We start from the raw sequence: 27,275 nt of genomic DNA, 5'->3' as shown, positions 1-27,275 counted from the left end.
TCCAAAACCGTGATAAATTCTTGCAACAATAATTTGATTATTTTTAAGAATTTACAAAATTCTATATTTTAATCTCCCAATTTCCATATAGGACACATAATGCACAATAAGAAACATAAACTTCAAATAAATTTCCAGAAAAAAAAAAAGAAGAGAAGAGAATTAAATATGAAACTAAACGATATTATGTCGATTCTTTAAACGTAATATAGAATATATAAAAATACACTATCATTTTTTAATTCTTCTTTTCTGAGAGTAAAATTATAAATCATAGAATTTTATTTATAAAAAAAGTTTTGAAGCTATTAAACAAAGTAATTTTATACACTTTAAATTAATGAAAAAAGTCGGAAAAATACGTAGATAACGGAACGGAATATGTATATTACTGACAATTCATCGATTGAAAATAAAGGTGGAGACATAGTGGAGGTCATAATCAGTCAAAGTTTAGCAAAACAAAGTGTGCATGCAAATATTATACTGCAACATAACGAACGCTCACCGCAGGTCCTACTTCCTAGCCCGATAGGCCTCTCTTGGCCACAAAGTTTTGGAACACTTTATACCATGTTTTATGATCTCTTTTTAAACATGACGATTTATTGCAGACCGTTCCGAAATACTTCGATAGCTCATAAAATTGGATTCTTGTTATTATTTGTGGGCGGCATAAAAATAAACATTTATACGCCTCGCTCTTAAATTATTTCCACATTATTCCTCCACTCTTAATCAATCATCACATCATTAACCAAACCTTCACCTCCCCTCCCCCACCTCTCTCTCTCTCTCGATCTCTCTCCACGTCTCTCGACCTATCTCTCTCCCTCTTTAAATACTCCCCCACTCTCTCCTCTTTGCTTCATCTCACAACACTAAATCTCTCTACACTTGCATAAAAATATATATGGGAAAGGACGGAGAAGTGGCGGAGCAGAGTGGGTTCTCGTCCAAGGACTACCATGATCCGCCACCCGCGGCGTTTATCGGCACTGATGAGCTCACCAAATGGTCATTCTACAGGGCTTTGATAGCTGAGTTCATAGCCACCCTTCTCTTCTTGTACATCACTGTTTTGACTGTTATTGGGTACAAGAGCCAGTCTTCTACGGACCAGTGCGGTGGAGTTGGGCTTCTGGGCATAGCGTGGGCCTTCGGTGGCATGATCTTTGTCCTTGTTTACTGCACTGCCGGCATCTCCGGTAACTACATCACTTTTCACTCTTTCTACTTAGATGTTACTTTACATATATATGCTTTTTATACACCAAAAGTTTAGAAATATTATTTCATATAGTAGGATGATACAAATTATTTTAGACAGGAAAATAACGCCATACCATGCCTAAAACTTTGTTAGGATCAGGATTCTAAAAATTCTCGATTTATTTAAAAAATTCGATTATTTTTTAAAAAATTTATCGACTTAGTGATTACACTCTGATTCCACTAAAAAATATTATTTACACAAAAAATCTTCAATATATTTAAGAATTTTAAATTGGTAGGTTAACTGATTAGTTACGAAGAAATATGTACATCGATGAATATAAAGTGCAAATTGTGAATAAAAGGTCCAAGTTAAGATGGTCTTACTATAAATGGAATGTGAGAAATTTATAACAAAGTGATATAATACAGGAGGACACATAAACCCAGCGGTGACATTCGGGTTATTTCTGGCGAGGAAAGTGTCACTAATAAGGGCAGTGATGTATATGGTGGCACAGTGTTTGGGTGCGATCTGTGGGGTAGGGTTGGTGAAGGCCTTCCAAAAGTCTTACTATAACAGGTATGGTGGAGGGGCCAACGAGCTGGCTGATGGTTACAACAAAGGCACTGGCCTAGGTGCCGAAATTATTGGCACTTTTGTTCTTGTCTACACAGTCTTCTCAGCCACGGATCCTAAGCGAAATGCTAGAGATTCCCATGTCCCTGTAAGTAATTCTTCAATTTTTAATAAATATACACTATTATTTTTACTCAATCGAATTTTGTTCTTATAGTATAAATTGTTGGGATTTATTAGGTTCTGGCTCCCCTGCCTATTGGATTCGCGGTGTTCATGGTTCACTTGGCCACAATTCCGATCACTGGGACCGGTATCAACCCTGCTAGGAGTTTCGGAGCTGCAGTTATCTATAACAAAGAGAAAGCCTGGGATGATCAGGTAAAAAAAAATTAGCATATATTATTTTCCAATTTTGATATCAATTTGCATATAATATCATTTGTTCTGTGTCGATTAAATTTTTGACGATTATTTGTTTGCAGTGGATATTCTGGGTCGGACCCTTCATCGGTGCTGCCATAGCTGCATTCTACCACCAGTTCATTCTCAGAGCAGCAGCTGTCAAGGCTCTTGGATCCTTTAGGAGCAATGCCTAATTAATTTAATTATCTTTTCTTAATTCACCAGCAAGGATGGGTTATCGATTAATTGCATTTATCAGTACCCTTAATCAAGGATCGAAGAAGTCTGGTTGAGCAAAATGTGAAATTAATTAGAGAGGGAAAGGCCATGGAATTGTAGATATATGTAATTCATGATATCTATGCTGTATTTTCAGGTTCCGCATGGTGTGTGATCATATTTTATTTTCTTGGCATTTTTAGATTTTCTTTGTTCTCGTGTTAAGTTTTAAATCAAATATTTTGTACTGGGACGGTTGTTCATAAATCAAGAAGATGGTTTGTTGTTTAATGTATCATCTATCTGAGCATTGATGTGTGGTTGCCTAATTTTGGATCAAGCATCTGTCCTTTTTTCTGCTTTCAGACGTAACTATTTATGATTTCAAGTTTCAGACCTCAGTAGCACGCAAACATGATATAACACATTCATGGAGAGAGTTCGAGAATTTAACACGTATTTGGTTCATAATTAACGAGCTCAGTTAACATAATTCAGTTTCATACAATATTAGTCTTTCGATTAATCATTATTACATGGAATAAATCATGCTCTTCCTATACCGATATCTATATTAGAATAAATTTTACTCTTCCTATACCGATATCTGTATTATCCCCATTTTCATTAATTCTTACTTACATACCCTCCATTCTAATTCTCGGCATCAATCCAAACGCTCCATAGTCTCTTCACTGCCATCATGTGATGCCCCAAATACTTCTAGTATAAACGGTGATATTGTTAGAGGTCTTTTTCTTTTAATGGAAGAAATTGTGTTGGGTACGTTGTTCTGAGTTCTGTTGTGTGTCTGTTCATTTGAAGCATTAATCTTATCTTCAATGTAAAGTTGTACCTCGCCTTTGCATGTGCCATGATCTTGGATTTAAGATCGTCTAGCTATATATAAAAGACTTGAAGGCGGGGGATCGAAATCAATGTGCAACAATATACTATTAATCAAGTATACGTTGCCCACATGTAAGTATGTAACTGCAACAACATATTATTACATTGTATTTTTTATATCGAATATAAATGATTTTAGAGACCCTAATACCAAGTATAGACCTTGTTTTGCTGTCATAACTGTGTTCACTAACGAATTGGATTATGTTTTTCATATGAAACTGCCTGATAAATAAATTTTATTTATTTTTTACATTTCTAGATACCTACGGAACTCTAATCGAAAACAGCTCAAAATAGCTTCTTACAAATTAACTTTTTGAATCACAATCATAATTTCAATCCGCTAATTATCAAATATCAAAATTAGAAGATTCTTTGATCAAATCTTTAATACGGTCAAAATCTCTAGTTTCTCTTCAAATATCTAACTTCCGAAGACGCCATTGATTCTTCTGGTTCAGGAAAAAGAAAAGAGCTTATCTTCTGTGTATGGCAAAGGAAAGACGATACTGTATATGTGGTATGAGATGAGTTTCTTGGTGAATGTGATGAATAATAGCAATACAAACCATCTCAGTTGGTTTGTGGTCCTCATAATAAAGCAAAGTACTAAACCTGCGGTGCTATCAAGATGAAAATAATCGAGTTGTCAATACATATAGATGGAGATAGAATGAGATTCCATATGTTACAGGAGATTGGACATGTTACGTGTATATCATTAACGGGAGTTGATGATAATCATTATATAAATGGTAGAATTATATATATATGACATGACTAAACAATTATTGAAAGAATAAAATAAATAATAAATTGAATATCAAAGTACAAATTATACTGGTTTGTACGTTACTCGCGTTTTGGGCGGGATATAAATTACTCTCTCTATTTAAAAAAACCTTTCTCGTTTGAAATGTCGGCACTATTCATAACATAAAACAAATTACTAATTTACGTCTAATTTATAAGATTGAATATAATCATGAATGATCTTTTGGATTCATTTTTATGAGTACGTTAATACGGTGAAATTTTTATATTTAATAAAAAAAATGTGTGTTGGCAAACGTGATAAACACAAACATGAAAAATATTTAGGGACAGGACGGAGCAGTAAACGTAAAGAGCGCAAGTAATGCTGATTGCGGAGACTAGACTACAAATTCAGTTTGAGCAAGCTCGCAAGGTGAACTTATTCCGAGGTTCAAAGATTTTGCTGGCACAAAACACATGGATTAATTATAGAATAGACAGGAATATATTTACGTGCAACACAGAAAAACACTCAATATTTCTAAATATGTCGTCCATAATTTATACTAGAAAGGATAATCTCTGAAAACTAACCAGATGCTGACCGTAGCTCTCTAAGTGTATTTAAAATTTTCCACCACTAAAATACGTGCTCGATACTCGATAGTTCCTTTTGTGCGTCTAGACTCTAGACTTATTTTGTCAGTGTGTTGCATAAAAAAAATTATAGATCAAATTTTTATTTATAAATAAGAATCTGAGAAATTTAAAATCTTACTTCTTCTAATGCTTTTTTATTTAAAAATTGATTTTATAAAAATTTATAAGATCATTAAGAAAAGTTATTTAAATATTCAATTAATAACTTTTGTATCTGATAATTGTATATATTAAAAAAATTGTCTAAACACATAACTAGAAGTTATCTTTCAATTGTAGGTAACTTCTCATTTACGAGTAATAAATAATTTTATAATGTTGAGTCTAACTATCTAGGTCTCTTAAAATCCGTTTTTCTCAATTTAAAATTATGACTTATGACTGAATATGACTTAATTTGATAAGCTGGGAGTTTAAAACGTCTATTAGAATAATTTTAACTTATTAATGACTTATTGACATATTGGTTATTAAATATCAATAATAAAAATAAAAGGGATTTTTGTGTAACTTATCACTCATATGCAATTTTTATTGAAAAAAGTTTACAAAAATTAAGTCACCGTAAAAAATAATTTGAATTAACTTTTGACTTTAATTTAGTTTAAGGTTTATTCATGACTTAAAAATCAATTTCTGACTTATACAGCTTTAATTATATATAACGTTAAAACTCGGTTTAAAGCCGAGACAAACATGCTCTTAATATCATGTAAAATAGTAAATGTAATATTGACTTAACGTGATAAACTGAGAAGTTAGAATATGTGTTCGGATAATTTTGATATATTAATGACTTATGGAGTATTAAAATGTAATAAGAAGCACAAAATATATTATTTTTTTTGCCAAGAGAAACACAAAATATTAAAAAAACTAGATTAGTGAAAAAATATATCAAACTAACTTTTGATTTTAATTTAGTTTATAGTTTAATACATGAATTTTTTTAAAAAAATTAAAATAAGAAACAATTCTAAGCGATAAGGCATACACAAAGTCACAAACACCCTCATTATGGTAGGGTACTCCCTCCGTCTCATAATAGGAGTCGTTTTGACTTTTTACACGTAATTTGAGGTGTAAAAAAACATACTTACACATTTTTTTTTCAAATTTTTTTCTTTGAATAAATATAATGATGTTAAATTTTTATTTGAAAAATAATATATATATATAAATATTTTATGCACATCAAAATACGTATAAAAATTCAAAAGCGACTTGTACCGAGGGAGTAATAAATTTGGCAGAGTTTCCCTTAATACCGTACGTGATTAGAAACGACTTTTGCACATGGGCTTAAATTCGTGGGAGGCATTGGTAGTTCGTAGAGTATATATGCTTTTTGTACCCAATCTTGGGCTTGGCTAATAATCATGAGTGGACGTTTCTAAGGAACTACTGTACTTCGGAAATTAATATAAGCCAAGTTGGGCTTAAGTCCGTTTTGACACCACGCATAATTAAAAGGCAGCTAGGGCACATTAAAATTAGCCCATTATCGTGGAGCTGCATCTTCCCACGCACTCATTTAGCAGACTGCGTTTTAAATTCGTCAATGTTTGAACCGCGCAAAATCTGAATCTTGTCTTCACTCTTCGTTCTTAGATTTTTTTCCCTCAACGAGATGACCATTTTCTTATTCAACCAACTAACCGTTAAAAATGTCATTGCAAAAAAAAATCTATGCAAATTAATATTTTGAATATTCAATCTTCTTACTATTCGTAGATTTAATACATCAACAAGTCCCATTTATTTTTGTTTGAATCCTCCATTTTGCATTTTGAAAACGGTTTCAAGTTATGTATTACTGTAACACACACATATATTAAAATTAACTTTGGATACCCTCTAACAATATCAGTTAAAATGATAAAAAATATTGATCATGTTCCGAGCATCTCCAACCCTCTATAATTTTTAACTAAGATTGATTTATATAACTTATAAATAATAATAAATAATAATTATAGAGATTATTATGTAAAAGAAAATCGACTCAATAAGACATTAGTTGTATCAATGATTTTAGCCGGCTTCTTTTTGTTGACTATATTTGATTAATCTCTAGAGACTTGTGCTAATATTATACATATTATAATATCATATTAAAATAATATATTTCATTTATAACTTAAAATAATAATAACACCCGACAATAAAAGACAACAGTAAATGATTTTAAAATATATCCAATCGAAACAAAAGTGTCTTATAACAAATTTTCTTCAACATCTTCAATATTAAATTTGCTGAATTTGTAATATATTTTGCTTTGATGGTGTTGCCTATATTGATTGACTATATTTTAGAAATTATATGTTGTTATAATTTCAAGTTGTTATAAATAGAATGTATCATTTTAAAATGATAATAAACGATACATAATCGATCTTTATCTTTAGTGATCAATCAAATATTGCCAACGTTTGAGCATCACCAATGATGCTGGTTAAACTGGACATATAAAAAAAATTTGTAAAATTTATTGAATTCGTAAATTTTGCTTTAATTGTACTGATATATTGATTGACTATATTGAAAAAATTATATGTTATTTTATAATATTAAGTTGCTATAGTAGAATGTATCATTTTAAAATGATATGGAATCTTAACTAGTGTAATCAGAGATTAAACAAATATAGTCAATGTTAGAGCATTTTCAGCCGTATTAAATATAAATAGTTGGTTAAATTGAAGACATTACGTAAAACACTGTGCTTGTACCGACTATATTAATGGACTATGTCTTAAAAATGGTATGTAATTATTATATATCAAGTTATTATAAAATGAATATATATTATATTAATATTGTGATAATTGATACTCCTCCGTCCCATTCAATTGTATACTTTTTTTTCTTCACTGCTCGACACACATTTTAAAACTGTTATAAAATATAGTTTTATAACTTATTTCTAAAAATTTCTTTTTTGATTAAAAGTATAAATGTTAAATCTTTACACAGAAAAGAAATCTTTAAATTAAATTGCAGAACTATATTTTGTTAGAAATATTAAAATCCGTGTCATATCATCGTCTCCAAATATATACGGCACTATTGGCCGGCACAGAGGGAATATGGAATTTTGCTCGAGGCTGATGACTGACTCCTTCATTTCGATATAACATGATATACGGTTTTTTTGGGTATATTCATGGACACATACTAAGCGCGCGCGAAATTTTTTAAGTTTAATTAATTTTGATTGATTCTTATATTTTAATATTGATGAACCCTCTGCATATACAACCACACCAATCAAAATATCCCAAATATATAAAATTCCGAGTTTAACATGCGTAGTTATTCTCTTCGTCACAACTAATAGTGTACATTGGGGATGAGGACGTGACACGGATTTTAAAACTTCAATAAGGTACTCCCTCCGTCCCTAAATACTTTTCCTGTTTGTACTTTTCACGTTTGCCAACACACACTTTTGATCGTTAATATCTTTCATTTCGTAGTAGCATTAAATATAAAAACTTCACCGTATTAAAGTACTCGTGAATACGAATCTAACAAGATCACTCATGACTATATTTAGTTTTATAGATTAGATGTAAATTAGTAATTTGTCTCACGTTATGAACAGTACCGACATTACAAATAGGAAAAGAAAAAAGATACGGAGGGAGTATAGTTATGTAACTTATTTTAAAGAATTTTTTGGGGTATAAAAATATAATATTCATATTTTTATACCAAAAAAAGTTTTTTTTTTGAAAATAAGTTATAAAATCATATTTTATAAGAGTCTTAAAATACGTGTCGAGCCGTGAAAAACAAACGTATATAATTGAATGGAACGGAAGGGGTATATTAATCAATTAGGACTGAAATTTAAAAATTATTTTTGATAAATATAGCTTATAATGACGTTATGTTGATCTTTTTAATAAGAAAGTTATTGATCTGATCTCAGCATATCTGCATCATAAATTAACTGTTATGTTACCACTGATAAAATTTGATTCAAAAAGTACAAATTTAAAAATAAACTCAAGTAGTAAGTATATTTTGTGCGAGGTATGTAGTTTTCACTTTTCACCTAATAGTCATCCCTTTCTAACGCAGTAAAAATCTTAATTTCGTTCTTTTCATGATTACTACTGCCGCTATATTACTGCACGCTATATATCATATACAGTGTCCCCATTCACAAACATTACTACAGTCCTAGTAGGATCCCAGATCTACCATCCCATTTCAAAAACTCACATCTCTCTCAAACTTCATCTACACTCCATCTCTCCCAGATCTCTCTCGCACAATGGCGCCTCACACATCTCTACGCAATCTCTCCCTCTCTCTCCTCCTCTCTCTGCTCTTCATCCACTCGACTCTCTCCGCCTCCGATTCTCCCTCTCCCTCTCCACAGCCTGACATCTCCTCTCCCCCCTCTCCTCCTCCATCTCCCCACTCCTCTCCCTCTCCCTCACCGTCTCCTTCATCTCTCCATCACTCACCTCCAGCACCTCCTTCTCCGGCGCCATCGCCGGCCAATTCCACCACTCCTTCTCCCGCACCATCTCCGGTCTCCGACAACGGCGTCAGTCACGAGGATCAGAACGCAGTTGTTCCGAAAACGTCGTCGTCGAGTGGAATGAGCGGCGGACAGAAAGCGGGAGTGGCGTTCGGAGTGATCGCCGGCGCGTGCGTTGTAATCGTCGGTGGAGTGCTGTATAAGAAACGTCAGAATAACATTCGGAGATCTCAATTCGGTTACGCATCGAGAGTCGAAATGATCTAAATCAGAGCTTCATGTATACATACAGGTGACTGTATGTATAGGTATGAGTTTATAAGAGGAGGATAAATACGTATAGATTGGTGAAGATTGATAGAGAATCACGGCGGCTACTGGTTTCATATTCATTCTTTATTGTTGTGTTTGTTTTAATTAGAAGAAGATGATGATGAATATACACTATTGTTAACACTATTGTTATTGCTATTCATACAGATAATGATGATATTGAAATTTACTGTTTTACTGTGCTGAATTTGTGTTTACTCGTTTTTAATTGACCTGTTTTCTGCTCTGTCTTGACTAACACAGTAAGATCTATTTACATTGACTCAAGTTTGACAAAGCTTCGATTGTGCTAATTGTCAAAAATGTCATACTTTGATTTGAGTTCTACTGCTCCCTCTGCTAGTATCATTTTAGCACATTTTTAATTTGATTTATTTATCAAACCGCTAAAATATTTTATGGGTCCTGTTCCTTGACAACCGGTTGTTAGATAAGGGTTATCTAACACACTGTACGGGGGCCGTTGGATTTATATTCCAAGGGCTCAGATTCAATTTTGGGTTTTTAATGTATCCGCGGTTTTTTATAGCGGATACATTAAAATCTCAGATTGGATCTGGGCCTTTGAAATATAGATCTAACGGCCCCCGTACAGTGTGTTAGATAACCCTTTATCTAACAACCGGTTGTCAAGGAACAGGACCCATATTTTATTATAGCATATACTCGGAAGAGTTTGTTCTGTTATCAGTATACCTGAATCATGAGCAATAAGGACGTTAAAAACTACAAGCGAGGAGGGGGATTGAACCTGATATGGGAGTTTCAACCCGATTTCTGATTCGGCACCCTTACTTCAAGAAGCACTGCCCATAGGCCATAAGCATGCAGAAGAATTAGATTGGTTAAATTTTGATTTTGCCCCAAGTTAAATGACCTCGTCGATTTTAGACACGTGTCCTTTGATCATAGTTATATAGTCTACTAGTTCTGTAAAAAAAAAAGGTTATATAATCTACTATTTTTTTGCAAATAAAAGGTTAAATATGAATTTTTATCTATAGAAAAGGATTTAAAAATAAATTCAGTACCATCTCATTAATATAATTTAAATTGCGCGGCGAAAATTACTAACTCATCTTGTGACGGAGGGAACACGATTGCTCACATGTAACCAAATTTATGCCTCTGAAGCGGGTAAATAAACGACGGGTAATCTGCATTAACGTTTTATGTGAATACAACTATACAAGACTACAAGTAGAGTTATTTGAAATTGTAGATAAATGTCTCAGATGGCTATTATATTTCATCCTTTAATACATTCTACCGTTGTCCCATTGAACCATTCATGGTTGTCACTATTCGCGGCCTGCACAAGAGACCATATCCACACTTATTTTTCGAGTTAATTAACTGGTTCCTCACCAAAGTCATCTTTGACCATTCTACCATAAATTCTTTCCCTATTATGGGACACACCACTGTTGAATTTTTTTCTCATACTTGTGTAAATGAAACTTATAATTTCTACATTCCATGCATAAATAAGTCGGCTAAATCTCGCCAACTTTGTTTGATATGGACAATCGTCACTACTCAGTACTAGGGCCCCGGCTGAATCCTCAAGCTACCGGAACCAATCGTATTCTTATAATACAGTAGCAAGTCATTGCCATTTAACTTGATGCAATGGCCTGGAAAACTCTAACAGGTCCCTGCACCAAAGGCAGCAATTGATTTGCTGCAAGTAGAACGCTGCACTTGTATACAAAAAATTTTATGAACTATAGGAGCTAAAATTCATGGTTGCTCAGTGCGTCCTCGTATGAATTTTTAGAGATGAACAGGTCTCTTTGAGACAGACAGGATACATAACTTTTGTGCATGTGAAACATAATTGTTTTCAGTGACTTGAATAAAAGAGAAGAAGCTGAAGTAGCGAACACCGATACTTGACTTGCTTCTGCATTGTGCATTTTTTATACATAAATTTAAGAGATCGATGGCCTCAGGATGACCTCAGATTGTTTTTCTTTGATAGAATGGAGTGTACGTCAATTATCGAGTCGAATAAAATAAATTATAATTGCATGTTCGGGTGAATATACAATTTAAAAATATTTTGAAAATAACAAATATAAATACAAATACTTATTTTTATGCATTTTCGTTAAATTATTGACTCCCGCTTCATCATGTCCCGGTAGAGCAATCATTTGAGTTCTGGATCCTGCGATTTCATAAATTTTTTTATCAATAAATCAAGACTCCCGCTTATAATCAAAAAATGAAAACCTCTCACAAAGAAGAGAAAATAATATGAAAATATAAGTCACAAATCAAAATAAAAACAAACTAAAAACAAATAAAAGCAAAAACTTAGAACTGATAGTCGAAGACTCGAAGCACAACATAGACAATTATTAACTATCGAAGTACCCGATAATCTCCGCTTGAATTGAAATTAAAAAAAAAAAAAACGAAATTTAAAAAACCTATATACGTCTTAATTCTCATTAGAGATTCAATGGATTTTTAAGATATTCGTTACTAATGATATGCATATGCTTTGATTATGACATGTTGATAATTATTTTGCAATCAAAATAATTATTTCAAAAATAACTAATCTTTATATTTGTAGTATTGTTGAATTGATGATTTGATGGGAACTGGCGATGTTAAAAAAATTAGTTGATATGTTGTGTAATCTATTATGACATACCACTAAATTAAGGAGGTATCTTATTTGACAAATTGGACACAAAATTTTAATTCTCCCCTAAGACTTTGAATTCGTCAGGACTGGTCCCGACTCTTGCACCTGCATTCTTTCGTGGCGAAATGTATTTCCGTCAACTCGTCAAGGTTTTAACTATTATACAAACATCATAGTTTCTGAGAAGATCAAAAATATATATTGCTAGTTGCTGAGAAGATCAAAAATATTTCTGTAGTATCCAACAATCATCATGCTACTAAATGAAAGGACATGTAAGCTTTCCTCAAGGACATGTAAGCTTTCCACAATATAGTTTCTCTAAGCTATAGAAAAGCTTTGTAATACAAACAGTAGCATTGAAAATACCATTGTGGCAACCTTTTTTTATTCATGATTTTTAGAATAATACTGCACACTGTATTTTACTCTTCTTCTGCAGCAGGCTCGACCCAGCGGCCATGATCCTTTATTAGCTGTATCAAGGCATCAGTTGCTTGCTCCATTGCAATTGCTCGTTTGACCACCGTCTGAAAATAAAATATAAATTTAGGATCAGACATTTACAGCACTCATATAATACCATTGTTAGAATATGATCCTGGTAAGCCCTCCTCCTAACACCTTAAGGTTTTAGGAGAATTGGTCACTTAACATGGTATCAGAGCCAGGTTCGCGGGAGACTCGAGTTCGACTCCCTGTGACCCCCAATATTCTCAGAATTTGTTAAGGACACGAAGGCAATGTTATGCCCCAATAGATGGGCGCCCGTGATCCACTCTCGACCCATAAATGGGCTTTCGAGTGAGGGGGAATGTTAGAATATGATCCTGGTAAGCCATCATAGGATCTTTCTGATGAGCCTATATATATATATATATATATATATATATATATTAAGAGAGATGGAGACTGCAAAATCATATGCATCAAGATCAGTCAAATTTTTCATGTTTTCTTTTGTGCTAAATAATGATCAGTCAAATTCTAATATGCTATACATTGCCCACTTCTGAGGCATATATTGGAACTAAGAGAACTCATTAGAAAAGGGACATAAAGGGATGACTGAATACAAAAGGAACATAAAAGGCTATATCCAAAATGGTGCTTATGTATCTTGCTAGAAATTAAATAACCTAAAAGCAAAGCCGACCCAACTATTGGACATGCCTTTGGTATTTCCATCATATCCCATCAGTAAAGTAATATAATCTCCAGCATTTAATATCATCAGAAAAACATAGTGAAAGTTTTGGTAACAAGCACTAGCAGAAAATAAAGCTGATCAAGATAATTAAAACGTGATTCTCTCATGGAAGGTGGAAGGAGGCAAGGCAGGATATGACATTGCTCCCACTACTAGGATGCTTAGCAACAGGTTCATAATTATGTTACATTTTTGGGGAATTATCAAGTACCTTTATGCTTTCACGTATATAGGTAAACTTGGTGAAGCTGAAGAAGAATCACCGAATATGAATATATAAATAAAATTTGACCTATTCCTCAGAATTATGACAAGAATAAAAAAGTATGAACAATGACTTGGTGACTGGTGAGACACTGAGACTTGGGGACATCCATCCATTAAGATCCAAACTAATATATTAAATATGATATACCAATCAAAACAACTATATGTGTGAAGCGATATGATCCTCGTAAGCCTATAACCTAATACCTCTAGATTTTTGGAGAATTGGTCACTTAAAATGGTATCGAAGCTATGGTTGTGTAGGGACTAGAAATCAAGTCCCAGTAATCCCCCAATACTCTCGTTTATTGAAATTGTAATATCTGGAGGAACCAACAAGGACTACAGAGCTGTTTCTGCTTACCTTTCCAACATAAAGGTCAATCTTTCCCGGAGCACCACCAACATATCCAAAATCTGCATCAGCCATCTCCCCTGGTCCATTCACAATGCAGCCCATGATTGCAATCTGTAGCGATAAATAGGAAATAGTGAATGACCACACATATATTTGCCTAGATAAAAATAATTGTCGGCTAATCATCATAATTGATTTATCACTGGGGACAAAGATGGTAATTACCGAAACACCAGGCAAGTGGGATGTCCTTTCTCTTATTTCTGCACTTATTTCTTGTAAATCAAATAAAGTCCTCCCGCAAGATGGGCAGGATACATATTCCTGCGGTTCATGTGAAAACAAGGGAGTAAGATGATGATCCTTAGCATCATATTATGCTATTCTTGTTCCATTTTAATACCTACCGTCTTTGTGTTTCGCATTCTGCAACCTTGTAGCAAATTGAAAGAGGTATTTCTAAGAAAATCAAAATCCTGATCTGGAGCTTCTAATAGGATGCCATCTCCAAGACCATCTACTAATAGAGATCCAGCATTCGCGCCAGCGCCTATAACTAAATCATCCCTGCAAAATCATAGAGGGTATTTCAATAAAACTGTATTCACTGCTGCAAGAATTAGTCTGGATTCCATTGTTACCGGTGAATCCCTTTTGGAAACTGTATGTGATGAATCACAGGGAAGTTCAAAGAATTTTCCGAAAGATACTCAAATAGCCTGCCATAATTTAAACAATAAAGTGTCAGGACCTCCAGTTTGGAAGAGCAGATAATTTGGAATTTCAGATATAAAAATAAGTCACAAGACAAATAATTGTATAATATATATAGTCTATCCAAAATAAATTCCGCCCTTCAGACTATCAAAGCATTGAACTAGCAGAAGCCACGTGTTGCCAGTTTAAAATGCATTGCATACACAAAATATAGGTCATTACTTATTACCTCCTTTTATGCCAACTTTAACCAGTCAGCTTAAATTCAAGATAAGATCCATTATTCCACTAGTCCTTTATAGTCATAAGTCAAAGTAATTAGAATTGTGATTATTTTAGTTCGAATACAACATCAAATCTGCTAAAGTTTCATACTTTATATATTAAACATGAGATAGCCATCCAACGCCAATGTAGGATGTGCCTTGAGAAAATTCTTCCACATATTATATCATGACAGTGGGTTCTTAAATTTGTCCCAAACTTGAGTTTGTATGGCTATGAACATATATATTAATCTGTTTAGTATGCCTGTGCAACCATGTTCATATGTCACCTAACTATCAGGCTTGGTGAATGGTAATTTTAATAACCGAACCCCTAATAAGTGAGATTTAGCATTATTATATTGACAAGTCATTAACATCCATACCTCCTGGCTGCTTGTACTCTGCCAACTTTTTCTTCTGTGTGTGGTAGGTCATGGAACAACATGGTAGCATCAATGTCCTTTAGAAATTCCAGCTCTTCAACTGGCTCATCACCACGTACTGAAACAACTATTCGGGTGCCTAACAACACAGTAGTGATAAAGTATTATTGATTGCTATTTATCAATAACTCCACTTGCGGGAGCTTAAAGAGATTAGCTAGAAGGCAGACCTTTGGGCAAAAGTTTGTGTGCACCACTTGATAAATCCTTAAGAGTTGCCAGGACAATAGCATTAGGCAAGGGCTTTATGAGTTGTTCTGACAGAGGAGCAATCACTCCCATGCTTACATCTATTAACCTTTTAAGAGCTAGCCGCTGATGACAGCATAAGGAATAATATCAAGTCAATTAACACTGCAATTTATACAAACAGAATGCACTACTACGATTTATGAAAAGGCACTAATTGCACATGTGTTATCCTTATAATCAGAAACCTTTCATTATAATAAATATCAAATAATTAATGTGGAGTCCTTACAGATTCATTGTCATCTAGTGCTGGAAGCTCCCTCAATAAAATTGAGTCCACAGTTGCAAGGTCCTGAACCAATACCAATGTATTTAATTAGTACGAGCTTATGCTGCGCAAGCAGTAGGTGTGTCGTGTAAAAATTTTGCAATCAAACATAGAAAGCAAACCTTGAATGGCATGCCGACAATGAGTTTTGCGGCTAGTGATCTGTAAAGGAGTTCAGGTGTCTGGACAACAAAAATTCTTTTATGAGGAAGCTCAGAGAGAAAAATTAAAACAATGCCAAACAAAGAGAAATACAGGCAAGATCCAGCATGAAAGTAGTCAATATAAATTTTTGATTAGTATGTATAAAATAACAATGCTATGCTACCTTTATCTGGTCCAAGGAGACAGACATGAGAACAGAGCCATCTCGGTGGAGGGCACCTCTATAATCTACCTCCTCGCCCTGCAATTAAAATCGAACACAAAAATGTAAAACTTCAAAGCCTATTGCTGCCACATGTTAAAATAGTTTCACATCCTTATTCTGACCTCTTGTTGCACTGGAAGTTGACCAGTTCTCCGTTGAAAATCAAAATAATGTCTGTGCTTTTCTTCGAATGGTGCCTAATCAAGCATTTACCAAATTATAATACAATAATATACACTTCTAAGAGGTTTAATTTTAGATTGCTTGATCAGAGAATTCCAAGACATAATTGTTATTCTTACCACGCCTTGCTGCAGATTTGCGGCCCTCATACCAAGATTAGCCAGCCTCCTGCAGGGGTCTATTTCTTCCATCGGAGACTCTGTGAGAGACACCCTGATTGTATCTCCCAGACCATCCTGCATATGAAGTTGGTCATATAAGCGAGATTACAAAATCATGATATTCCACTTGCCACACAGCCTATAACGTTACAAGTCTAAAGAAAAATTTTGACCACATACATTATGATGAACAATTTATTCCTTTTACAGTTACATTAATATATGACTCTGCCTCACTGAATTAGTTAGTATACAGTTTGCCATTTAGAAACCAACCTGAAGAAGTGTTCCAATGCCAATGGCAGATTTCATCCGTCCATCTTCTCCCTCACCAGCTTCAGTAACTCCCAAGTGCAATGGATAATCCCATCCCTGAACATACATTTCAGCTAAAAGTAAACGATAAGCCTGGACCATGACAACTGGGTTGCTTGCTTTCATTGAGAAGACAAAATTATGGAAGTCCAGCTTCCTACAAATTCTCGCGAATTCAAAGGCAGATTCAACCTGTTTTGGATGTAGATGAGTATGGTGTCAATAAATTGAGCACAAATACAAAAGGATAGAGCTCCCAATAAATATCTACTTACCATTCCCCTAGGAGAATCACCATAGTAACTCATTATACGATCTGAAAGACTTCCATGGTTTGTCCCAATTCGCATGGCCCTTCCATATTTTTTACATTTCTCAACCAATGGAGTAAACACCTGTTATTATACAGAGAAAAAAAAATCACTGAGACATGTGCATAAAGTACATGTATCCGCATCATCCATGAGCACGGACTGCATAACTTTATTCCCCTCACACACTGAATCAGTGTTAAAACACAAGCGTTTATATTTCCACAAAACGCATAGTTTATTTTCATTAACTGTGTGCCCCGAGAGGGCCAACTTCTCATAGAGTGCTATTTTGGATAGTTTTTCTTCTATTAATGGTAATTTTCTCAATATAGCATAAGCACATTTTCCTAAAACTGTAAGGGATCTGACCTGCTCGATATGCTCAAGTTCCTTTTGATAGTCATCGTCTGTGTACTCCAGTATTTCAAACTGAGCCCGCCTATCAGCTGGGAGAGCGTTCCAAATTATATTAAGAATAATATAAATTTGTTGCATTTAACAAAAAAAACCTTTGCAGAAATATACCAAAGTTTCCTGGGTTCACACGAATTTTGTCGAAGCATTCAGCAACCCGCATTGCAACAGGAGGGGCAAAATGAATGTCTGCCACCAGAGGGATGTTATAACTGCATAAATAGAATATTAGTGACTCGAATATGATCTTATGGAGTGTATTCATTGAGCAAATATGTAATCAAAAGGGCTTACTTTTTTTGAACAAGAGAATTTTTAATCTCAAAACATGCATCTGCTTCCTTTTTGCCCTGAACTGTTATACGGACTAAATCAGCTCCACTATCAGCTATCCTCATTACCTACATTTCAGAAGTTTTACCTGATAATCAGCATTTTCTTAAAAAAAATTGTGTTAAAGATGAGATATCAAAACATCATTAAATTACTGTATCGATTTTCCTTTTCCCTTTTAGTATGCAGCATCAGGTCATTAATCTAATAAACTAGAAGTTCCATTAATGCAGCACATTTATCGTAACATGTTAGTGCATCTGTGATCAATTACATTTCACCATCTTTACGTCTACCTTTGATAGCTTGTTTCACTCAAATGGGTACAAAGTATGAACATATTAAAAGATATTGGAAACTTGTCGAAAGGGAATAGTGAAATTCAAACAAAAATTGTCAACAAGTACATATGACAAGAATAATCAAGAAGAGAATATATGTAGGACAAAGCTGCTAGCTGAACTTTATTAAGCTAGGAGAGATGTTGGGCATGTTATATTAGAAAAGCTATAGTAAATAAGAAATGGAGATATATAACCTGCTCGACTGTTCCAGCAACATCTTTCGTGTCAGTTGTGGTCATGGTTTGAATTCTTATAGGATGTTCACTGCCAATAGCAACATTTCCAACCATCACTGTGCGTGTTTTTCTCCTTACGGTTTTGTTTGTGGATTCACAATACTTTTGCCGAGGAACTACAATTTTTATATAAAGAAAGCAACTGTAAATGTTTATATTGTACACATGAGGCAAGCAGTATTCAAACTGCTACAATATGTAGAAAAGCACGTTGTAAACAAATATTTGTTGGAAATGCAGCTTCTAACGATGATCAGCAATAACAGTAATTCACATGGTCAACTATGAGAAGGCAAATCCTAGGAGCTAAACATGTGTTGTGAGTTGTGCGATAAGAGTTTTTATGAGTTCAACATTTTGATCACGTGAGGCAGTAATTATTCAACATTTTCTTTTTAAGTTTTCTTCTGTTTGGATGATAAATTATAACCATTTTACTTTCAGAAAACACGCAAACTATTATATATTTTTATAAAAATGACGCTCTCATAACGTTAAAGAAATACCCCCGATTAAAATCCTAATCCATAATGTTTCACGAATAGCATAAACAACAAAACATTAGAAAGGTAAAAAACTGAGCCAGTTACTTGTATATAAAAATAGATACCCAAAGAACAAACTTAGTTAAGTGATAATATATTTAATCAACCACAAAAAAGAGAATGTATGCCTCTATATTCTCCTTGAAAATCTTAGTCACAAAAGATTGTGTTATAACTTTTCTCGAATTGAAAAAAAACTCATAATTAAATATACCTAATAGAGGACTCCCTTCTGATGCAGGCTGAAGTTCGACAATCTCTGACTTGGAGTTCTTAATCACAGAAACCCTAGTTCGGCGAAACCTAACCCTCTGCGAATCAGAAAGTTTAATAAAATCCATACTTTTGGTAAAGCCAGTGACATTATCGTTACTCTTTAGTCCAGTAAATGAAGATGGAACAGATGCTGTCGCCATTTTCTTAACAATCAAACTTCACGCACTGCACTGTAACAATAACAACAGATACAGATTATTCAGTTCCAATTCATCTAAATTTTGAATGTTTGCACAACTAAAACATAGATCATAAATTACAGTTCAATATACTAATATTTATATGATGAACAAAACAATTACAATCAATAAACGGTTTCTAGCTGATCCGCTGATCCGCTGATCCGGAACTCAATTCTTACCAACTTATATTACAAAATTGAGCAACACATCAACTTTCTACACACACACACAATTATCACAAATCTCAAAATGCTCAAACTTAAAATTGAAGCATATGATTCATGAATTACAGTTCAATCTAGAAACTATTATCACCGTAAAAACAAAAGCAACGAATATCAATAATTAGTTTTCTACCTCATCAACATCAGACTGATAACCACACGGAAAATTCAGCAACACATAAACTCGCCGGTTGCCACTTGGCACACACACAACATATCATAATTAACATAAAATAAAATTCAATCCAGTTCCTCTAGATTCTAACACATCGACAACAATATATTACAATTGCAGTCTAATCTACCAACATTTCTACCGCAAAATTGAATATAACTATTCAATTAGTAGCGGCGTAGCTGATCAGAATGCGAGTCATATAAAAGTCAATTCTACAAGCAAATCACACACACACTACTAAATATTCGACAAGTAATTCAAAAATTAATTATAAAAAAAGTTGCAACACAACGAATCGAAACTTAAAATTCAACTAACCGAATGTGTGTGTGTGTGTTTTGAAGATGTGAAACAGGAGGAATGAGCTTACAGGGGATGAAACTGAGAAGCTTGGTGGCGAGAAAAATGAAAAGAATAATAACTGAATTCAAACTGAATTTATAAGAGCTACATAAACAGATTGAAAGAAATGGAAAACGAGAAGAACGTGAAACAAGACAAATGACACTGCTCCAGCATCTTTTTTCTCATTTATGCTTCCTTTTATTCTTGTTATCCGTCTCAATTGGACATTTTTTACCACCGGCCCCACACAGCCTGCTATTGTGAAATACTAATATTGTTCGAGTTGGTAGTATTTCGTATACTAATCTCTTTTAGACGACGGATTTAGATATAAAAAGAGTATATATCACAAGAGTATCCGTTATGCGTATATCTATTTTCTATAATATATATTTGAAATATATAAAAAAAACTTAAAGTATTAAAATATACAATATTCTGACAAGATTTTTCTGAAAAACGGATTAAGCGGCCGCCAAGATGAAATTAAGTCTAAACCGTTTTGATTTGTAACAAGCAGATGATTAAGCGTTTTTAAATTTAAATAGACTATTAAGTGGTCTTAAACGATATAAAACGGTCAAAAAGATCTGAACTTGCTAATTTTTGTTTAATTTGAAGATATTAATTTTTATTATAAAAAAATATAAGGATGCAAGAATAGAAAATCCGTTTAATAATCGTTAATAATATATAGAACAGTTTTGAAAGGAAACGTGAGGGTCAAATGAAAGAATAAATTGGTTAAATATTTAATATGGTCGTAAAATTGCAACTAATAATTTGAGATAGTCAACAACTTACCAACAGATCTCACATTCAGAGAAATTTTAACAACTCGACAAATCGAGAAAAACATGTTGGAGGTTTCATTTTGTCATGCTTGGACAACCCTGTTTTTTAGCACCATTTCTTGGAGAAATCAAGTTTAGATTTTGTTAAAGCTGCTGCTTAGTTGGTAAGATGAAATCAATTGTTGAAAAGTAAACTTTTTATATATTTTTCCTAATTAAAATTAATATTTATTATTTTTCTTAAGTCTTTAATCTTCTATATTCCTTCCGACGACCTTAAAAAGAAAATAAAATTACGTTATTTTCTTTTTCTCATATAAAATTACAATTTCTTTTTCAGGCTTCTTAAAAAGAAAGAAAAAAAAAAAGAGTAGTTGCTTGTCTGTTGAATCATGAATTATCGTGCATAAAACAGTCATAACCAAAAACAATTATTGCATTCGGAGGTTATAGCTGGGCAAGAAAGTGACTGATTGGAAAGAATTAAATACTTCTTAAATATTAACCAACCAGCCCAAAAAATTTCTGAGGGATTTTCAACTACTTTCAAGAGTAGAGGGTAGATTTGGTTTGGTGGCAGCTGCAGAAAAAATGAACCTCCAGATAATACATACTCCTAAATTTACTGAATGTTAGCGTTCATGTTTAAAGCAATGCCATGGGATCAACAAACGATACAATCGATTACAAACACTTTATTCAAGAAATGTATCTATCCTGCTGCTCCTGAAGAAGTCTTGCCGAAGACTTGGCGTCTAGATATAGACTACACACTTCCTCCAGATCCGCCTGCAAAAAATTCATGAAATATATATTGTATACATGTGAGGAATAGATTAGTGAATGATAAGCATAGTATTAGCTCCCACCAAGAATAACAAAAACAATGAAATGCATTGTACCTTGCAAATACCATCTCTGCCGTTCATTTTTGCTACAACACTGGCAGGGGATAACAACTGCACAGCATGCCTGCAATAAAGCAACAGTTGTTTAGAGTTCTAGACATGGGAGAACCCATAACATAACACATGAACAAAGCTAACCTTAATGATGCTTTTTGCCCAATTTCTCCCAGGTAAGCTAAACTTTCTTCATCTATAACCAGTTCTTCGACCTGTGCACGGATAGCAAGAATCTGGCAAAGCAAAGCATAAGTTGTCACTGTCAGGGACTACTCAGGGTGATCCATGATTTATAAAGCAGGTTAAACTTAAACATAGGGAAACATATACGAGAAGCTAATGCTTTATACCTTTATCATATCAGCGGGATCATATGTGTCTGTTCGTATAATTACTAGCCGGTCTAACAAATCCACTGGGATGCCATGAGGGCTACTCATATCCGTTCCCCTGATATTGAACAAACATCATGTTAAAAATTAAAATATACAAACTAAAAGTGCAATGATGCACATGCAGGCTACTTACGAATATGAACACAGTAAAAAAAACTTGTTAGCCTAAGAATTGAAGTTCAAAATCATGGCTTTGCATACCATCCATGTATGTACATCAGGTAACAATTTTTTCAAAATCTAATTTCAGAGCAACACTGGTTACCTGGTGTATGGTAAAGTAAAGTATATAAATAACTACATTGAAGTAGGTCTAAAGCATTATTGTTTTGAGAACGAAAAAAACAATAATAATTAGTTTGTTCTCATTAATATCCATGCTTAGGACAAAAGCTTCATACCTCACAGTACATATTCCTCTATTTGTAGCGAAGATTACTATTGGTGATAATGAGCTCTCCAAAGCCCGGTTTAAGTATGAAAAGCATTCCATATCAAGCATATGTACCTGTATAAAAGATATACATATATTATAGACAAATCATGAGAACATAAAATCACTGGGAAATTAAAGGTACTAGCTGATCACCTCGTCAATAAATAAGACTCCGGGAACAAGCTCTGCTACACCCTCATCAATATACCTATTAACAACCTGCAATGTAAAAAATTCACGATTACAATCTTAAAGTGTCTCTTTGTGAAGCAACCGAAAAGAAGTATACATGTCTCCAAATATCCACAGAATGGTACCTTGTTAATTTCCTGCCGTAATTTTTCAGTGATTTCATTTTTTCTAGGCTTCATCATTTGACCCATAAGAGACAATATATCTTGCCCACCTTGAGGCCGTGCATTTGCTGCATCTAGATCATGTAGTGTAACATCCTGATAAATTGGAAAAGAAAAGGTTAAATGTAACAGAATCATCAATATATTTGGCACCACGTGCTAATTTCAAAGCTATATGAGACCCAACTTACATTATTCTTACAGCTTCTTGATTAATACTCTATTACACTACATGTGGATTCCAATTTAACTCCTTATTCTCAAACTTCTTACCAAACTTACATTATTCTCACAGTTTCTTAATTATACTAATTCGACCCTTCATTGTCAAACTTCTGAGTTTTAAATATTATATTTAGTTATTCCATTGCCACTCATGCATGTCTATACCATGTCTATAAAGATAAGTAACGTCTGGCACTCAGACTAATTATCAACTGATACTTTCTTGAAAAAGTATTCCGTTAATTTGAAGATATGTTTTTTGCAACTAGAATCATAAAAGAGAACCAAGAATATATATGAGAAGACCTGAACTATCTCCTTCTTCTTATGAACCTCTCCTTTAGGCAGTGGAACATACTCTTCTGCCTCTAGGTCAAATTCTGTTGCAAATGCATCGCTCCTACCTACCCTTTTAACTGCCCCACTATTTGCTTCAATGTATACAACATCACCAACAGCTACCTGCAGGTTCTCATTAAGCATTAGAAGTTGACAGTATTATAGAGCCAAAACTGAATCTAATGATAAAGATAGCATTACAAAATGATCTAGAAATACTTTAAATCATAGAATGCCATATCCCCAAAGTTCAGAAGACGTATCAAAGTGTTTAACAGTAAGCAACAGAATCATACATGACATCCAGATAAATGAAGATGTTACCTTCTCTTTAATTATAGCATCATAAATAGTTGGATCCAGCTTCAGTTGCTTGGTTCCCTTGACAGTTTTCAACCCAATAATAACATGACTAATGCTTTTACCATATCCACCAGTCACACTCTCCATCTCCTCTGGGGAGAGTTCAGTCACCTAATTATAGCAAAAATAAATATACATTATATCGCATTATGATCAACAAGACATAAGAAAAGACTTAGTATACCCAAGAAGTAAGGGAACAATGCATGATAAAGAACTTGCCTCTCCTTCATAAACCTCCTTGTTCTCCTTGATACGTAAACCGATGGCACGTCTAAAATTTTCCATCAAAACCTCAGTTTTCTTTACTTCTGATGAATACACTTCTGATCCAACCATTGGACAGAATGGAACCTAAGAGTCACAAGTAGAAAACTTTTTTACAAAAGCCAGCTTCCTTAAGTAAATATTCACTATAAACCTATTTGTTTGCAAAACTTTTCGATTTGACTCAATTTATTCAAAATTCCATATGACCTATTCTTTCTCATTAAAAAAATTACATCGCCCTTTTTCTTGTTAATATATCAATACAAAAATAGTGGTCCCTCCACTAACTATACACCTTTATGATAACATTTCTTTCACTAGCTCTTCACATAAGATGCCACAGGCACTAGAGAGGAAATTAGACAACAGTTTGCAAGTTCCGTAATATGTGGGAAAGTGAAACAATGCAAACTAAATCAAAGCAGAGAATACAAAATTAAGATTCATATCCTGAGGGACAATTGACTTCAGGTGGAAACCACGCAACAAAGTAATATAGCTGAATATGTTGAGAAAAAAAATTTAAACTTGTAACTAGCAATTAAGAACAAAAAATTATATGAAATTTTAACCTTGCTCCCTAGCTCCTGAGATATTCCAAGTGCAAGAGCAGTCTTTCCAGTACCAGGAGGACCAGCAAATAGAAGGGCCCGACCAGCAATCTTCTTTTGGCGTATCATATCAACTACAAGGCCTGAAGCTTCTCTCGCTGCTGACTGGCCAACAAAGCCAGCAGCCAATGGTATTGCCGTTCCATTTGTCTGAAGAAAGAGTCATATAAAAATTAGAAAGTTAAAAACTTTTACAATTTAACCAATTAATCAGTAATCAGCCAAATTATACAAGCTGCAATTGATAAAAACCCAGTAAATTTAATTAGAGTGCTACGATGATTCGATCCGATGTAACAATTCTGCACTCTTGATTAGGTGGTTAAAACACAAAAAAAGGTGTGCACAACTCAAGAACTATTGAGGTATATTATCTAGGACCTTCAGATGTTTTCACAAGTTGACATTTGAATTAGTTCATCAGCTTGGTATAACACGAACGGTTTCTGATAGAAAATTTTGGCACATGTAAAAAGTCGGAGATGAAAGCAGAAGAAGTATTGCAGATTGTAATTGTAACCAAAGGTACAATGTTATAGTGTGTCTTAGTAAACATGCTGTAAACTGGTACGAATTCGGCGATAGAATTTCATCTTCCACTTCTACTATCTATGACACTTTCCTTGACAAAGCCACTAAAACTAGCTTCTGGGCAGGAAGTTAATTATCTTTCCCAACTTTATTAGGGGGAAAATAGTTCGGAGGAGTTAATATTCAAGCATTATCTACATTTCCTTAAAAATCAATTACTTGTGCAATTTGATCAATTGTTGGAGAAGTACATTCTAGTTCTAAGAATGGTTGATGACTTTGCTACACCTGATTTTAATAACTGAATCATAAAAAAAATGGCAAATACTACCGAAAAATAATTATGTACATACATTATAATACCCATTAAACACTTTATTTGATTTTGTTAAGACTTCTTTGCAGTTCCTCGGAAAGTAAAAAATAACAAAAACTTGGAACTTCAAAGCTATTTGAATGACATTTCAAGATCTTTTCCACACATATTGAGCCTTCATGGGAACAGCCATTCCACTTGTCAGGAATAAATTTTTGCGCACATTTTCCCCTTCAAGTGGAACAACAATTTTAACAGCTCATTGTACTTAACAATCTTCTCCCTGCCCTAAAAATTCAAGACACAATCTTGCGACATTTGACTCTACTATCAAACCATCATCCTAAACTCATTTTCACCTAGTCAAATTTTAGTATCTAACTATTGCTCTAGTTATTGACAGTGGGAGTTATTCAAAATTACAAGACTGACATTCAAGCTAACCAAGTGTACAAGTACCAAAACCCTAAACCCCATTTTAGGGTTGAGAGAGAGAGAGAGCGTGGAACGGAGGGGGCGAGAGAGAGAGGGAGGGAGAGGGGGAGAGAGAGCGAGAGAGCGAGAGAGAGAGAGAGAGAGAGAGAGAGAGAGAGAGAGATTTTAAAAACTGTAATCGAAAAATACCAAAAATAATGAGGAATTATAGGTAAACATGAGTTACATACCTCGAGACCAAGGCCTTTGATGTGAGTATGGGTAGCAATTCTTTGCTTCTTTGTTGTAGATTGTACTTCTTCTATCTTCATCTCTCTGTGTCTGTGTATATGTATCGCTGATTAACACTTGTGTGCAGAATGGAGAAGAAGCTCGTTTAGTACTCTTCAGAATAATACTTAAAGGAGGTGAGTACGTTGGCTTGCTGGAGTAGGGCTTAACTCGGATCCGTCTGGGGCCCAAATATTTGTTATTTTCAACGGCTATCGGCCCAACCCATATTGTTTTACCTCATTATAAATTCTCATTTCGGTTTAGGCTCTCCATCTCTTCCTTATTTTTAAAAATATTAATCAAAAAGATATTTTTTAATCAAATTATTTGGTTTAATTATAAATGTATATTACTCTAATATAAAAAGATCTTTAAACAAAATTAAATTCTATAAGATATATAAAAATAGATATTATAAGTTGTCAATGCATGGATTAGAAGATATTATATACTTAAACCAGAGCACTCGAATATTATCTTAAAATTCTTTGAAAATAAAATTATAGTTAATAATATTATTATGTGAGCATTATACTTATATTTTATATAAGAAAGATCGATAATCATTTGAGAGCACGT

General features: G+C 33.8%; 4 protein-coding genes across 5 annotated transcripts; 2 read left to right on the top strand and 2 right to left on the bottom strand.

Moving 5' to 3' along the window:
- The first annotated feature begins 690 nt into the window (after positions 1-690).
- On the top strand, positions 691-2,710 carry LOC108209932 (aquaporin PIP2-2). The gene is made up of 4 exons (XM_017381149.2): positions 691-1,208; positions 1,648-1,943; positions 2,036-2,176; positions 2,281-2,710. Exons 1-4 carry the CDS (start codon positions 914-916, stop codon positions 2,392-2,394), a joined length of 846 nt encoding a protein of 281 aa, XP_017236638.1. The 5' UTR covers positions 691-913; the 3' UTR covers positions 2,395-2,710.
- Positions 2,711-9,035: 6,325 nt separating this feature from the next.
- Positions 9,036-9,515, top strand: LOC108207976 (vegetative cell wall protein gp1). The gene has a single exon (XM_017378442.2). It carries the CDS (start codon positions 9,036-9,038, stop codon positions 9,513-9,515), a length of 480 nt encoding a protein of 159 aa, XP_017233931.1.
- A 2,904-nt stretch (positions 9,516-12,419) lies between these two features.
- LOC108209472 (4-hydroxy-3-methylbut-2-en-1-yl diphosphate synthase (ferredoxin), chloroplastic) lies at positions 12,420-20,684 on the bottom strand. 2 transcript variants are annotated; one of them, XM_017380392.2, is made up of 20 exons: positions 20,473-20,684; positions 19,457-19,688; positions 18,656-18,813; positions 18,079-18,185; positions 17,896-17,996; positions 17,740-17,816; positions 17,332-17,451; positions 17,018-17,248; positions 16,700-16,816; positions 16,520-16,594; positions 16,356-16,433; positions 16,150-16,209; positions 15,989-16,051; positions 15,678-15,822; positions 15,448-15,586; positions 14,720-14,797; positions 14,486-14,645; positions 14,304-14,402; positions 14,085-14,189; positions 12,420-12,773 (listed from the first exon to the last, which is right to left on the bottom strand). In XM_017380392.2, the coding sequence occupies exons 2-20, from the start codon at positions 19,656-19,658 to the stop codon at positions 12,669-12,671; spliced, it is 2,220 nt and encodes a 739-aa protein (XP_017235881.1). In that variant the 5' UTR covers positions 19,659-19,688; positions 20,473-20,684; the 3' UTR covers positions 12,420-12,668. The 2 variants fall into 2 exon arrangements, with proteins under 2 accessions (XP_017235881.1, XP_017235882.1); XM_017380393.2 differs by having other exon boundaries at positions 20,421-20,535.
- Positions 20,685-21,822: 1,138 nt separating this feature from the next.
- On the bottom strand, positions 21,823-26,827 carry LOC108205716 (ruvB-like protein 1). The gene is made up of 12 exons (XM_017375753.2): positions 26,654-26,827; positions 25,103-25,291; positions 24,483-24,614; positions 24,222-24,371; positions 23,865-24,020; positions 23,295-23,429; positions 23,131-23,196; positions 22,943-23,049; positions 22,497-22,596; positions 22,288-22,379; positions 22,144-22,213; positions 21,823-22,030 (listed from the first exon to the last, which is right to left on the bottom strand). Exons 1-12 carry the CDS (start codon positions 26,732-26,734, stop codon positions 21,941-21,943), a joined length of 1,368 nt encoding a protein of 455 aa, XP_017231242.1. The 5' UTR covers positions 26,735-26,827; the 3' UTR covers positions 21,823-21,940.
- Between the last annotated feature and the right edge of the window lie 448 nt (positions 26,828-27,275).

This window comes from Daucus carota, chromosome 2, assembly GCF_001625215.2.
Source record: "Daucus carota subsp. sativus chromosome 2, DH1 v3.0, whole genome shotgun sequence".
NCBI classification, from domain to species: Eukaryota; Viridiplantae; Streptophyta; class Magnoliopsida; order Apiales; family Apiaceae; genus Daucus; species Daucus carota.
This window is presented reverse-complemented; position numbering and strand designations above follow the sequence as displayed.

Coding starts and splice junctions, on each gene's coding strand:
- LOC108209932 (XM_017381149.2), top strand. CDS start 914: ATGGGAAAGGACGGAGAAGTGGCGGAGCAGAGTGGGTTCTCGTCCAAG. Junction 1,209..1,647: donor CTGCACTGCCGGCATCTCCG/GTAACTACATCA, acceptor GATATAATACAG/GAGGACACATAAACCCAGCG. Junction 2,177..2,280: donor AGAAAGCCTGGGATGATCAG/GTAAAAAAAAAT, acceptor ATTTGTTTGCAG/TGGATATTCTGGGTCGGACC.
- LOC108207976 (XM_017378442.2), top strand. CDS start 9,036: ATGGCGCCTCACACATCTCTACGCAATCTCTCCCTCTCTCTCCTCCTC.
- LOC108209472 (XM_017380392.2), bottom strand. CDS start 19,658: ATGGCGACAGCATCTGTTCCATCTTCATTTACTGGACTAAAGAGTAAC. Junction 17,452..17,739: donor AACTTGAGCATATCGAGCAG/GTCAGATCCCTT, acceptor GTATAATAACAG/GTGTTTACTCCATTGGTTGA. Junction 16,052..16,149: donor TTGTCGGCATGCCATTCAAG/GTTTGCTTTCTA, acceptor GTATTGGTTCAG/GACCTTGCAACTGTGGACTC.
- LOC108205716 (XM_017375753.2), bottom strand. CDS start 26,734: ATGAAGATAGAAGAAGTACAATCTACAACAAAGAAGCAAAGAATTGCT. Junction 24,615..25,102: donor CTCAGGAGCTAGGGAGCAAG/GTTAAAATTTCA, acceptor TGTGACTCTTAG/GTTCCATTCTGTCCAATGGT. Junction 24,372..24,482: donor AGGAGGTTTATGAAGGAGAG/GCAAGTTCTTTA, acceptor TGCTATAATTAG/GTGACTGAACTCTCCCCAGA.